This window comes from Larimichthys crocea, chromosome XXI (genome assembly GCF_000972845.2).
Source record: "Larimichthys crocea isolate SSNF chromosome XXI, L_crocea_2.0, whole genome shotgun sequence".
NCBI lineage: Eukaryota > Metazoa > Chordata > Actinopteri > Sciaenidae > Larimichthys > Larimichthys crocea.
In genome coordinates this window covers 20,062,350-20,078,283 of record NC_040031.1, presented here as the reverse complement: position 1 = coordinate 20,078,283, position 15,934 = coordinate 20,062,350, and the positions used below count along the sequence as shown (strand labels likewise).

At 39.6% G+C, this 15,934-nt stretch overlaps 1 protein-coding gene across 1 annotated transcript in view; it reads right to left on the bottom strand.

The window, feature by feature from the left end:
* Positions 1-9,305, bottom strand: part of LOC104940469 (transcription factor Maf) — a 44,600-nt gene extending 35,295 nt beyond the window's left edge. Inside the window, exons 1-2 of the mRNA XM_010757081.3 lie at positions 7,954-9,305; positions 701-771 (exon numbers count right to left, since the gene is read on the bottom strand). Of these exons, the coding sequence (XP_010755383.1) occupies positions 744-771; positions 7,954-8,930 (1,005 nt within the window). The 5' untranslated portion in view covers positions 8,931-9,305 and the 3' untranslated portion in view covers positions 701-743. The remainder of the gene's footprint in view (positions 1-700; positions 772-7,953) is intronic.
* Positions 9,306-15,934: the final 6,629 nt, after the last annotated feature.

The following is a 15,934-nucleotide window of genomic DNA, read 5'->3' as shown; positions in this document are numbered from 1 at the left end:
ACTCTCGCTGGTTTCTGCTGTCCCAAATGAGTGCTTCCTTGTTAAGTGAGATCAATACAAACAAGTTGTTTGTGGTTTTGATTTCACTCAGAAGAAAGATGCAGCAATCTCATTTCATGTCTGAGGCATAATACACATTTATGTCACATTTATATAAAGTGTAAAAATATACAAGATATTACAGGGATACATTTTTAAGGCTCCTGTTTGTGTGACTGTGTAAAGACTGATTGTATTCAAATAGTTTGAATTAAAAAAAATTTATGTAAAGAATAGTTTTAAAGATTAAAAATGTGCAGTAATTATATTTTCTATGTTCTCTGAAATATATCACAAGATTTTTGCTTGGATGTTGTGTTCATAAATATAAAGTGGGACTTTTTGGGGTATATACATAAATTAAATTAAAGGAGGTAAAGTCCTTTAGTAGATAAATCCAAAATTTTGAAAATGTAAATAAAACAAATATTATAAAATATTTAAATTACACCAAAATCAATTACCAAACATGACATTATATAGCGGTTCAGTGTGAACATCATGTGCTGAATTTTACTAAATGTGATATGAAAGATCGTCAGACACTAAACTTTTTTTGATGTAGTTTGTGTTCATGTTAAATATTTCAGCATTGTGTAAATGTATTAAATGAATAAAGTAAACAAGTGTTGAAGATTAAAGACCAAACAGGACAAGTTACCTCAGACTCCCGGGTGGGGGGACAGAGAGGTCACAGCTCTCTATCACAGATGGAGGAATTTTCGTGATGTCCTGCAAAAACAAGAATAGACATTTATTATAAAATCCACACTCTTATCCCAAAACACAGGAAACTCTGCTGTACACGACATACTTTGAACGTTAAATAATGGGTTTTTGGTTACAAAACGAACCATGAATTTAAAGAAAAGTGACACGCTAGAGAGGAATGATAAAGTTACGCATCATTGGGGACAAAGGAACATTAGTCCTTTTAGAAAACCAATAAAACTGAATAAAACACTTTTTTCTAAAATTTCTATTTGAGTCATGAAATGCTATCAGGCAATCCTGAAATAAAATAATTATATATTAAAAATTAAAACAAACTTTTTGGCCAAACAGTTTAAACAATTCAAAATAACCATATATCATGTAGAAGCAGAGCTGTAGATAAAGAGACAGGTTGCACTAATCTCAAATAAGCAACACAAAAACTAAATTTAATCATTCAAACTTTTATAATAGATTTGAATGGAAGGTTTAGATTTGTTTTGTAATTTCGCTACAACTCATAAATACACTCATTCTATATACTGATGGACACATTCAAACACACAAACAGACACACGTATCTGCACTGCAGTGTATTTCAAAAGTAAAATCAATCAAAAGTATAGTATGTGAAATAAATCTCAGTTTATAATGTTATGTTCAATTATGTTTGATAAACACCTGAATTGCATTATTATTATAACTATACTATCCTCCAATAAAAAAAAACATTATGTGCATTATTTAAAATAATTTAACAAAAATATAGATTAAATAGTTCAGGATTTTATTACATTAATTCAGGAGAATGCATGTCCGTCAGCAGCGTATTCACACATTTGTGTGTGTGAACGCAACATACACACACATTTGAGCATTATATGAACTCATGTCTGAGACGACTGTGGATAAAGAAAATCTGATTTGAAAACCAAGAGACGAATCATCCTGAAAAACCTTCCGCTCGGGCCTCAGTAGAGAGAAATGAGGCGAAGGAGCAAGAAAGTATATTAATGCCCCTCAATCCATCTTTTAGCAACAATGAGAGCCATTCATTTCCCTGTAATCCGATTCACACTGTGGCCAAATGGACTCTGACCCATTCAGCTACATAGAAGCTCCTAGTAACAGACCTACAGCAGAGACAAGTCTACCGTCACCTGCAAAATGCTCTGGGCACACCAGCCTCTCGTGTACCTAAACTCTGTTGGAAATTTACCGTTTCAGCTCAATAGAAATTAATCTGCACCCATAGGTGAACACAAACAAACTGAGCCTGATAAACACAACCGGAGCCAAACACATTCACACATGCAAGCACGTATACATACTCCCACACACTGTACTTACACATACACTGTACATACACGTGTCTACTCTGTGTGCTAACTTAAACTAGCACACACACAGTCTGGGCTTCATACAAGGGAAGTCGGTTCCACGTGTGGAGGGCTGCTACATGGCAGCAGTGTGTGGGGTCAAGGCCTTTCCCAGGTACAAATGAAAGGCAGAGGGGAGACTTTGGAAGAGCTGAACAACACTGTGGGTCACCTTGCCTGGCAAAGAGATCAATGTCTGTTTGACTGGCTGAGAGACAGAGAGAGAGAGAGAGAGAGAGAGAGAGAGACAGAGAGACTGACTGCAGTAGAAGGGTAAATCACCTCTCGCTTCATTGAGATGCAGGTAAAACACACAGGGATCGGGCTCAGCTCCAGCTCCACCCTGCATAACACAAACTTGTGCACGCGGAGACTTAAATGCGCACACATAGACTAATATAACATGCACACAAACACACAAACACATAATGCACACAGTTTTCAAACCCCCCACCACCCCCCCAACCCAACCAAACCACCACCGTGTCCGCTGCGGTCCAAAACACACCACTTCACTGACTCTGTGCCCTGCAACTCAACTCAGTGTTGAAAACATCAACACAGCCTTAGCTATGTTTATCTGTGAGTCAGAATATTGTGATCACATATAATTAAATCATAATTAGCTTTCATCTATTGCCCTTTAGTTATATATTCTGAGGAGAGCTCTTCATACAGACAAATGCAAATTCAGTGTATGAATTCTACTGCGACGTACACAAATCATTACATGTGCCTCTATGCACATTTACAGTAATCTCAATTCAGCACAAGACTATAGGATTGGATTCAGACAATCACATTACTTCCACTCTGCCCATGCTTCTATTTGCTGGAGAAAATCACCATGTAAAGACAGATGTACACACAGAGGCAGCAGCAGCACAAGCCTTCTTTACAGCTGCTGCATTCTTACCACATGCACAGCCGCGACAGGAGAGGGACAAGTTAAATTATTAGGGTTTCAAATAAATGACACATAACTCAGGACACTGCAAGACAGAGGGGGAGAGGGAGGGAGAGAGAGGGACAGAGGGAGAGAAGCTCTGGCTCTGCAGGTCTAGATGATGGACGGACCACAGAGGAACATAAACGCAGCTGATTTAAATCACTTTAAATGTAAATGTTTATCGCGTGGAGTGATGCAGATGCGGATTGAGTGGAAGAGATTGAAATTGTTTCCTCTTTTGAATGCAAATATGTTTTTAACCCCTTTGGGGGGGTTTGTCATGGGGAAGGTGGCGCTCACAGGGAAGAAAAGAAAAATGAACAAACACAAAAAAGAAACTGTTGTGTTGCAAAATGAGATATGTGACTCCAATTGTTACAAAACAATTTCTAGTAACACAAAAGAAATTGTTTTTATTAAATGATAATAGACAGCTTTTGAAAAAAATGATGACATAGTGGATTGTATATATTTTTGAGGTGTAAATAAACGGTTCACTTACTGCTCAACTGATAATAAAGAAACAAACAATTCCAATGCAAAAGTTACAAATCCAAAAAGAGGAACCTCTGGAGGAACTTAAGCTCTAAAGAAATGAATGCCGCATTAATTTTTAGGCACCTTTGGCCCTTCGAGTTAGGTTATATTGTCTTTTGTTTGTTTGTTTGTTTTAATTGCATTTATTTAGATTTCCTTTTGATTGACATAAAAAACTGCAAGCATCATGGTAAAAATGACTCGTTCTCATAGATTTAATGCACTCAGTTAAAGCATACATACACACCCTTCCACCACAAGGTCAAATAAAAGACAATGCTGGCTGGTTATTGAGCACTCACACAAATAGACACTAAAAAGTGTGCACATCCTTTGTCCTATTTAATTCTGAGGCATTAAAGCGGAGTACATGATGATGATTCAAATGTCAATACTGATAAATTTCAAAGTGATTTCCCATAGTTGACCTGAAAGAGAGAGTCCAATATTGTGACAGCAGACAACTACATTATCTTTAATAACCTAATCATTGGACAGACTGCAAATGATCACTGTGCAGAAGTCAATATACTGGGCCGGAGAATAGAATTACAGTTCATACTGATAAGATTAATAATGTGGTGTGTCTGTGTGTATGTCTGTATATTATGTGTGCACACTTTTTCATAGTGTACAAATGAAAGAGAAGAAGCAAGAGACAGAGAAAGAAAGAAGCAGTGAATCTTTTAGTTTGCTGAGAAATGAGGAGGAAGCACTGAAATATTATTTCCTGTGCCTTCTGTCCTCCTTCAACACAGGAAGTGAATCAGTGCTAGTGAATCCTCCTGCCCCTTCGTGTATGTAGAAGTCAAAACACACACCCACACGAGCACAATGCATCCCACACAGTTTCCACACCCTTACGATGATCAGCAGTTTTCCTCTTTACCATTCGTACCCATTGAATAACGGAAACGGAAACACTGGAAACCTATGAACCTTTACACAGAGCAGACCGCCTGTCGTCACATGCACAAGCAGGTTCCAGGTAAAACCGTCCCGAGCAACAATCCTGAGACTTCAGCGGAAATTCAACTAATTCTATCTGACTCAGAGAAAAAAAAGAGGTGCCACAAAAGAAGAATAGCATCTCCAGTTCTAGGTTATAACACAAATGTAATTAAATAGCACACTATATTGACCTAATCAGATAGGAGGACCATAAATTAGTGGACACATGCTCACTAAAAGGCCCTCTCCTCTCAGCTAGGACGCATCTCTGATCGTTTATCATCTGAAAGGAGCAGGAAGGCAGCCAGCATCTCTTTCTCTCTCTCTCCTGTTCTATCTCTGTCTCTCACTCACTTTTAATCACACAGAAAATCATTCCTCCAGGCACCGAGAGGATCATGCTCTCCCATCTTGTCCCTCACTCTGAGCTTCCATGGGAGCTAATATGAGCAAGTCAAGTGAGTGTGTGTGTGTGCATGCCACTGTACAGGTGAGAGCTAATACACAATCTGTACAATCTTCAAGCTCTGCTTTTAAACATGTCGCCGCTGTGGTGCATTTGAAAGTTACCATGAGCTACACACATACATTTACTTATGCATACACACACAACATGCAAGCACTCAGACTGTCAAAGGTCCTGCTGTGGGAAAAGATAATACCCCTCCTCTGTACACACACACACACACACACACACACAGTCATACACAGTCATAGACACACATAACCACACAGATTTCCAGCAGCATTGCACTGTGGTGACCTTGCATGGCAGCCCAACCCAGACCCTGTGCAGCTTTTATCTCAACCATGCTGCTCTTTAGAGTGAGTTCTGAGATCAGGCTGCTTTCAGGACGAGAAACACTCTGCAGGCCAGATTCAGTCCAGAGCAGAGGCAGGTTATAGGCTGCTGGACTTGTCAGTCGCCACAAAACCAAATTACTGCAAGAGCCTCCTGTGGCTTTTCTACTCTTATCAGCATTTTTATGTCAGGAGTCAAACAAAGGATCTATACTCTGAAGCGAAAGTAGAGGATTGCCAAATTACCTCGTGTGTTCCAATGATAGCGAAAATGTTATCAGGCTAAAAGACTATTTAGTCTATAGAGTTTAAATAAGTACATTTTAACCATATCACCACAGTATTATTACTAAATGTTTGTTTGTATAATGTCTATTTTCAGACGGGATTATTTGCAGGAAGTCTTTTCTTTTATTTCTTTCTTTCTTTTTTTTTTTTTAAATTTAGGCAAATTTTCCTCATCGTGTTTTTACCATTTTCTGTCATCTTGACCTTTGTCTTCGGTCGATTTTAAATGAAACTTTCCACAGACAATATTCAACAAGTGGACAGTAAAAAGTGCAAGTTTACTCTAAAATCAATCATTAACTCAGCCTTTTCTAGGACACCTGCAGCACAATTATTAGGCCCTGAGGCAAACATAAAATTAAAAAAGTAGAAATACTAAGCACAGGAGTCTGATTTTCTCGACGTTTTTAAGCGAAATTAAAGAGTTTCTGTCCTTAATTACGCAACAGGTGAAGAGCGTCGTCCCTTTTATTCTTCAAGAAACAAAACTCATCAAAAGAAAAAAAGACTTTGAAATAATTCGCTTTTTTTCCCCATAAAAAGAAAAGGATGAAAATGAATCAAAATATAAAATGACTTCAATACATACAGGAGAGCTGGGCTTGATCTTGGAGATGTTATAATTACGCGCCTTGTGCGCAACATCTGCAGCGCGCTTTAATCAAAACCAGATGTGTATGAACAGATGTTCATGATATCTCAATTACATTTGTAATTGGCATTTTCTCCTTCTGTTTATATTTCACTTTAGCTCAGCAGAAGATGATAAGAGTGTGTGCTGTCGCCTCAAAGACACAGTGACAAACAACATGCAAAACTATAAAGAAGAAAAATAATAAACATTTTCAGGAGAATATATTTGTTTCCATTCATGAAGGTTTATTGATGAATGGTATATTTATTAAATTCCATTTTTTAAGAGTGAACACGATGTCTGCGAGTTAACTGTACTGTCCAGGCAATACATTTTACTGTATAGAAATCCAGGGCATCACAGACGATCTATGGCTGCATGATGCTTTGCTTAATTATTCTACAACACCGGGAGAACATCAGTTTCCAAATTCCATTTCCAAACAGTTCACAGTTTATTTACCGAATAACACCCATAGGGTTCTGGGTAAACTTAATTAAGTTCCTTAAATGAAAGGAAAACACATTAACAACGAAGAATAGATCATTTGTTGCAACAATTTAGCGTGACAAAGTAGCCTATTTATCATTTATTTCAGGACATGCATCATAATCTGCTTCTGTTCTTTTCAAAGCATTTTTATCTTCAGCCCCACTTGTTGATCGCAATATCTATTTAGTGTGTATCTGTCAGGAAAAAGGAGAATTGTTTCTACTAAATATTCTGATGCTGCTCACCTTGATACTATGTTGTCTGTCAGGATAGATCAATATTGAGTACAAAGTTGGTTTTATTCCACAATGTCCCTTTCCCCCCCTCGGGCTCCAAGAAGCCAAATAAAATGTCGAAGGGTCCATGTTCGCGGGGAACTTTTATGGAAGCAAAGTGACTTTGTTTGTTTGTTTGTTTTACAAATAAATCCCAAAAGATGATGAGGCTGAACAATGCAGTCATGATATAATACAACCATTATACACAAGTTCACAAAAATAAGGAAAAAAGAAAAAAAAAGTAAAAACACAATCCGTACATGACCAGCATGCATGGCTTCACATAACTGTTACAGTCTGACACCAATTTCCCCAAACGTCTGCTGTAAATCAGTTTTTTTTTTACCCCTACAAGACAAATAGGATGGATGATATGAAAATGAGATCATTCATATCAAAATAAACTGACTTCAAACACAAAAAACAAAAATACATTCACATCAAAATAAAGCTGCTGCTGCCTGAGCAATGTTTTAATTTCAGAAAACAAATTGTAGAAAGGGAACAGGGTGGACGAGGCGCAGAAAGGATGAGGCTATAAGGGCGGATCTGCTCAGTGAAGTTATTTTATGCAGTGTGTCTTAACGCAGACATCACGAATTGGAAAGAAACCTTTTAAAATGTCTCTGGAAATTCTAATTCAGAGTCATTTAAACAGGCCAATTTATGTATCCTTTAAAAAGTGATAAAATCAAACAAGATCCTCAACCTGAAACAAAATACTGAAATACAGAAAAGAGGAAAACTCTTTTTTTTCCCCCTTAACTAACAAAACAACTTCAACACAGACACGCACAAACTATTTTCTTAGCTGCGCGCAAATTAAAAGTTTTTTTTTTTCTCTTTCTTTGTGAGGGTCGGTTATTAAAACTTTTCAGCGCCGAGACTCACATGAAAAACTCCGGAGATGAGGGGTTGTTGTCGCTGCTGGAACCTCCGTTTTCTCTGAAGCCGGTGCTGATCAGCTTCTCGTATTTCTCCTTGTAGGCGTCCCTCTCCCTGGCCAGCCGGGAGATCTCCTGCTTGAGGTGGTCCACCTGCTGTATGAGTTGCGTCTTCTCTCCCTCCAGGACGTGCCGCTGCTGGACCCGCTTGTACCGGCAGGACTGGGCATAGCCTCTGTTCTTTAGCGTCCTCCTCTTCTGTTTCAGACGGATCACCTCTTCCTTGCTGACCCCCCGGAGCTGCCGGTTCAATTCCCGCACCGACATGGTCACCAGCTGCTCGTCCGAGAACCGATCTTCCAAGCGCAAGTGTTGGTGGTTTCCCCCCGCGCCGCCGCCGGACTGAGACCCGGAGGAGGGATGGTGTGCCCCTGCGTGGTGGTGGTGATGGTGGTGGTGGTGGTGGTGGGGAGTCCCATTCTGGGCTGCGGCTGCAGCGATAACCGCGGACACCACGGCGGCCGCTGATCCCATCTCCTCCCCGGCCATGGCGCCTCCTGCCCCGGCTGCGCCGCCGTACTGCTGCCCTCTGGTATAGCCATCGAAGGTCTGGAGCTGGTGACTGCTGCTGATCAGCGCCTCTACGGCGTCCTCCGGGCTAAAGCCCAGAGCCTCGGGGTTCAACTGCTGTTGGTACCCGGTCATCCAGTAGAAATCCTCCAAGTGAGCCTTCTGTTCGCTCCCTGATCCCGGACTGGGCGCCGAGAAGCTTGGAGAGGGGGGAACCGAGCTGCAAGGCGTGCTCATCGGGGTGGAAGATAGGGATCCCCCGGCGACCAGGCGGCTGCACTGGCTGATGCTGCGATCGGGCTCCACCGGCTCCTTTTTCACTTCAAACTTCATCAGATCGAAGTCATTAACATATTCCATGGCCAGGGGACTGGTGGGCAGGTCGGAGTTGCTCATTGCCAGCTCTGATGCCATCCTCTTGCTGTTGACAGTCCTCCAAAGGGGGTGAGGAGCACCTGTCAAAGTGGGCTGCTGAGACACGCACTGAGCCAGCTTGATTTCTTTATTTATTTTCTTCAAAACCGAAGGAAAAAGTGGATTTTCTCGCACTAATTGCGCAGCGCAGGTTTTGGTTTTGCGAGTCGATAAGTTTTTTTTTTCTTCAGCCTGTGTTGCACAGACGCATTGGAGGAGCGCTGTTTCCTCCCTCTCTCCCAGCGTGCGGGTGTCTGAGCGCCGCTCTCTCTGTTTCTACCATTTAACACTTCATGGCTCCTTTTAGGATTAGTGCGCCAAATTGAGGAGGTTCACGTACGTGTCCCGGGCAAATAGTTGCTTTGTGGAGAATGAAAAAAAAAAAAAAAACTCCACCCAAGGATTGATAGATTTTTTTTTTCTAGAGGATCAGTCAGCCGACGAGTTAAAAAGCATTGCTTAGTTTTATAGGCGTCCTGACGTCAGGACTGAAATATGAAATTGACTGAGACTCAGCCAATGAAGAGCCCAGCCTGGGGAGGTAATTAGCATAATGGTATAGAAACCAAAGTTTTCTGAAGTGTCTAAGCCCATCAGCAGATTGACACGTGAGACTTAATTCATTCTTTTGTCACCTTTTTCATGGGAAAAAAACAACGAAAGTAAATAAAAGAAAAAAATGATTCGAGGGATTAACAGAAGATATCAGATGGTAAATATGCACGCCTGTCTTTTTAGATAAACAAGTCGTTATCATTTTAATACATATTCAAGCATTTTCCATCGTCTTTATAATAATTCAAACTGAATTGAATTTTTCTCACATTTCTCAACAGCGTTGTTTGTTTCAGCCTTGATTGTTGATTTGTCAGACATTCTTAAGTCTCATTTGATGTTTTGCATGATATAGAAATATTGTGCACAGGTGCATTTCAGTAATTATGTAGGCAGATTTCTAATTAATTAGTCAAAACCTTTTTTTAATCACGAGACCAAACATCTTGGAATTCAATACCTTTAAAAAACGCATTTTAATGATGTTCACCGAGTGATATAAAACCTGTCTTTATACCGAATAAAATCGCAGAAACAGATTAGTGCAGATAAGCCGGATCGCTGTGTGAGGAAGGCGAAAGTGTTTGAAAAGAGCGTGGCATGAGTCTGTTTGAATGACAGTGTTTGGAAACCCAACGTCGCCACCTTTCGGTGTAAAATAATACTTCAAGTGGTTCTTCGAGTGCTTTGTATGTATCCGACTCCCTTCCAGAGTGAAAATTGTTTTATTTATTTTATTTTATTGTCTTAAAATGGAACATTTCTCCTTTTTTTTATTAGTTTGCTGTTGTGCTCTCTGCTAGACCTACTGCTGGACATGAAGTTTAACATGGACAGGATTTAAAAATTAAACTACACACAAGACATTTTTCAGTAAGGAGAAAAGTCTTACACATGTACTAACCTTAAATGTCTTGTAAGTCTAAAATCCTTTTTTTCTAATGAAATACTCTGTAGTGACAACACCTCCAATCTGTGTCCTTCTGGAGTCTACAGTCTGAATCTCCTGTAATGATCACAGCATCAGTGTTCCTCCCTCTCTCTTTTTCTCTCTGTCTCTCTCTCTCTCTCCTGGAGCACATTCCTCAGGAGTGGTGGCACATAAGAACAAACAATAAGGAGGGCTATACACAGAGGACTGGAGAGTAAATAAGAGCACTCTCCCTGGAACATGTCACACGGGGATGCTTCAGAAAACTACAAAGCCGCCAGCAGATAATCCAACTCCCCGGTGTCCCAATGCAAGTAAATATTCTCTTGGTCCCTGTGACTGTTCATGGGGACTTAACGTTAAACAGGAAGGATAAACATCGTGTTTTATTCATTAGAACACACAACAGAGCCCCCTCTGATGCTGATGCTGATGTTTTTGAATAAATATTAAACAGACAAGGTGTCCCATATGATGTTACTATAGGTTGTTGCTGTTATTGTAGTGTAAATTCAGACTGGTGGTAAGATATACAGGAAAATAACTTCAGAGTAAAAGGAACACATGTTTTCATATGTGTTGTTGCGTTTTATACAGTAATTTGTCTTTTAATAGCTATCATGACATTAATTCTAGTGACAGTTTTTTAATCCTTACATCCTTAATACTAATCAAAAATATCAAAGTTATGATTCCCTTATATAGTTGACACACAGTTTAAGTTGTCCATGTGTCTACACACAGTCCATTATTGATGCAGCAGTGGACACTAGCTGCTTTGTGAGCTCTGCGTTTACCAGATCTCTTAAACTAGGATTTACCGGTTGGCAAGTCTCAAGGGTTAACAAGCAGAGTCCAGTCCTATGCATCAGCTGTGTTACTGAGGGCTAATAGTCCAGTATGCACCTCATGCTGTCTCCCTTTGGACTTTCATGTAGGCAGCTCACTGCTCTGAAGTTTACTGCTGTCTTCATTTTATCTGGATGTTTTTTTTTTGTTTGTTTGTTTTCATACATTGCACTTAAGCATATATCATAAAATAGGCTTATACAGCAGGTGGAGGACCACTTATGCAGTGTTAGTACAGTGAAAAGTTACAAGCATTTGCACGTATATGATCATGACTTACCATAGCACATGTATGGAGAAACACCAGATCAACTTGATAGTTTTTCTCCAAATGAATTAATTTGGATAAAAACTGATAATATTATTGCATATTTGAATTATTTTGTGAACCCAGGGCTGTGCAGTCTGATGATTTGTGAACTCTTTGAGGCTGGATGTCTCTTTTGTAACGCTGCTAATGCCCCTCTACAAACCAGCTTTGTGTTAATAGTCTGGTTCCTACATGTGAAGCCCAGCTATAGTACGTGTTAATGAGACACTATCTGACCTTTCAGAGTTCACCCCAGGAGAACACTCATGTATCCTGGGTAAAGGATAACCATTGCTCCCAGACTTCCCCGTGATTTACTGGTACAGTGACTTTACTAATTGTTACATCTATTAAAAACATCCTAATTACAGTATGACTTATGTGCTACATTGCAATAGACCTCACTTTTATTTCAGTATGCTAACCTTTTGTTTGCCTCTGAGGTTCCCTGAAGTTGTGCACGTGTGTTTGTTACACATCTTTGTAGACGTGTTTTTCTCACAGGTTTTTATCAGCGATTTGTATAACCTGGAAATACTCTACAAAAATAAACAACATATCAAAATACTATTTATTTAAGACAAATATAGTAACTTACAAACCGGATGTAAATGCTGGATAAAATATGCTCATAATGTTTTGGCAGAGAAAGAAAATGGAGGATTGAGGGTGTTGGAAAAAAAAAACTCATTAAAGCTCACTTTATGCATCTGCAAGATATGCATTTTATAACCCCACTCACACTATTCAAAATCTTAACTGTGCCAAAAATAGCCAAAGACATTACCATATTTAACAGACAGTAAGTTAAATAAAATGACAGAAACTAAAGTAAAGGATTTCTGCATTACCAAGATTATGCCTTATAATCATTCATTACATTCCCAATGGGAGGTAGGCTTCATATTCATCCTCAATCCCTGTTTAATGCCATATATTAAACTCTGGTGGCACTCCAAATGGGGGACAACCAGACGAGTGGGCTCAGTGGGCTCATCTGAGACACATTTAATTAGCAGGACAGAAAATGAAATGTTTCGTGGCGTCTTAACTAACTGTTGTATCTTTTGTAATAGAATGAGAAGCTGTGAGAAGCTATTACAAGGAAGAGCATGAAGAACGGTGCCACGCTTCCCTCTGCCAGTGTTTTATAGGGGGAATAAAAGAATGCATATTAAGATAATAAGCTTCCACATCACGGAAACAAAGTGCCATATTTGCAAAGTGCTACGTTTGAGCTTAGTTGCTCTCTCTCTTTATCTCACTATCCTGTTCTCTGATCCTGCATTAATCAGACTTTTACAACCTTTTTCGATTCATTTACCTGCTCAGGAAGCAGGTAGCAGCTCTGAGTTTGAACTGTCTGTTTATGTGCGGACTTGACAAGCTGCATGGTTAATGGGGGAGAAACAGGCCTTCAACAAGTGAGCTCGATCATTACTTTGCAGTGTACCTGCACACACACACACACGGGAGAGTGGAACAGTGTAACCAGAGAAAAACTCGACACGGGATAACCAGCAATACATTGACATAAAGAACCAAGCCTTCTCTGTTGTTTTTTACCCTGATCTAGTTCTGCTTTTTAAAGTCTACAGTGGCATAAATGTCTAAAGCACCTCCATCAATTGCACCTTTAAAAGCTAAAAATGCAAATGTTATGTGCAGAGTAAAACAACAAAGCAGTGTAAGAGTCTGATTCAAATGATTTGATGCTCTTGATTAGAAAACCAGGCTGTGACACTCTCTCTCTGGCTCTGTGCCTGCCAGAAGGATCCTTCAACCTGGTAATTGGCCACAATGAGCAGACTTGCATGTGTCAAACTCTCCTCTTCACATCTGGTTATTGTCTCTCACAGCAGGTGGACATCACAGGCATCGTCTGAGCAGTCTCATCTGCTCTGTCTCTGTGTAACACGGGATGCACCACTATTATACTTCATAAACCAGCAAAACTGCATGTGTACTTTAAACTATAATATCTCTAGCGTGGATGGTTAACGTGATGTGGGTCATCCACATGTCAGCACAGTCTGTGAATTAATGATTTTCAAGGGCTTTATGAATTCTATAAATGTGTGAAATTGGAATTGCAAAAGGAAGTAGCTCATTGAGGATGGAGCGGTCCAGGTTCATGAATTTAATCATGTTTACACACAAACAAAACTAAAAGTAAGTATGAATCGTACAGAACCTGGGCTCATCTTCTCTCATTAGACACACACTGCTACATTATCGGCTTCATTAGCCCACCGTGCATCACCCAGCATGTGAAGGAGCAGGTAAAAGAAGTCAACACTCAGAAAGAAAAAACAATACACAATAGTACACAAGCTATTTGCTTTTCCCTAAAGCTAATGGTTTCTAATAGTCCACCTAACTAAGGGAGAAACATATGGATAATTTTATGGCTAATGACTATGATTTTCTATTTTTAGGTGCATACGTGAACACAGTGTTTGCATGTGTGACTTCCAGTGTACATGTGGCATGATGATTCATGTTGCAGTTGGAGGTTATGAGTCGTTATTGATGTGGCCGGTATATGCACTGTGCTATATGCTCTCTGCAACTGTACACTGTTATTAATGTCCACAGTGTCCACTCTGTGCTGTTATTAATGTGACTCATATACATAAAGAGTTTCCCCATTAGTCAGAGTCGAACTGTGCCGTCATACAGAGAGAGGAGGTGCAAAGAGTCCTTTTCCTCTTTATCCTCCTTCACCTCCCCCCACATCTGCATCACTATCATGCCACATTTGAATGATGATATAAAATTACACACACATACAAATATAAATACCTCTCTTAATAAACTCCTCTCGGATTTACTCACCAAGACTGAAACACCGTCTGATCTGGTGAGTTAGAAGTTCTCTGGTTAATTTAATTACATTATATTTAATAAAAAGTTATTTCAATGCGGTTGAAACAACCTAAATTAGAAGCAGGGTTAGAATTTTATGAACACAAGTAGTACAAAACAATAATAATTAACTAAGTACTTGATTTGTTAGTTGACAGAAATGTAATCAAAAACTTTGATACTTGATGTTTAAGCTATTTATCAGGCAAACATGCCCATGCTCCAGCTATCCAGGTGTGAGGATTTGCAGTATTTGTCTTTGTGCCTTTTGTCTATCATTATGAAAAGATTATATTTATTTATTTATTTATTCATATTAATAAAATTCAGTTGCAGTGGAATCATTTAAATGTACATACTATTTATTCCCAGTTTAGAGTGTTAAGCCTAGTCAGAAAAAAATATGTAAAGTAAGCAAAAATGTAAAAAAAATAAACAAATACTATGAATATAAAAATGTACATAAAATAACAAAATAAACAAATACTATGAATATAAAAATGTACATAAAATAACTAAATGATATATAAACAATGGTATTTATGATCATTCTAAATGCATAGAATATTATGCTTAACTCCGCAGAGTTCAGGGGGCAGCCTGGTACCACATTACACATACAACAGTCCACATGACCCAAGTTGCTTCTCCCACCCCGGACCTCCTCTGATGTCTTCCCACACACATGCTTTCATCCCTTTGGAGACACTAAGAGATTCAGCCAGAAGAAAGATGAGCATGTAAACACCTCTGCATGCAGTGTGATTTAAGATTATTGCAGATGAATGTAAATATTAATTTCAACCTCCCCGTGATAATCCTCTCATCTGTTCCACAGAAATTGAAGAATCATTTGCCTATAGCTCTTAGTAAGCAGAGGAGTGTGTGAAGGAGCAGGCAAACTAAAGTCACATCTCTCTGCGTTATTCTGCACTCTGTCAGAGAGGAAGATGCAGAGACAATACAGCCCACAGGACACCACAGCCTCATACAACAATCCTTTATATTTCCACTAGATTAATGCCAGGAGACAAATGCACCTCCACTGGGATATTCACTTCTTGGTGGGAGAGCGAGGGAGGAGAGTGGGGGGAAAAGATGTTGATCGTTGCTGCACCCAGGAATGAGGGAAGTGGGATGATGAACAGGCTTCATGTAATGGGTGGACTTTTGATTATGGCAATATTGAGTGTGGAAATGAGATGTTTATCAGATGTGGTTTTGAGGGAGAGACGGGAGGAGCGAGGGAGCAGGGGGAGGGCTGGGATAAGCGTTAATCTGGCTGCTAAATGGAGGGTTTGACATGTTGTGTCTGTCTGAAGAACCCAGCGGGACACGTCTCCTCTTCATCTCCTCTCTGCGCACTTTGATCAAGCTCACAAATGCTCTCACAATTAACACCTCGTGGTGTGGGAGCATTCATAGAGTGATATATACATTTCTGACGCTAAAAGAAAGAGATCCAGAAAGTGACACATAATTTGGGGAGGA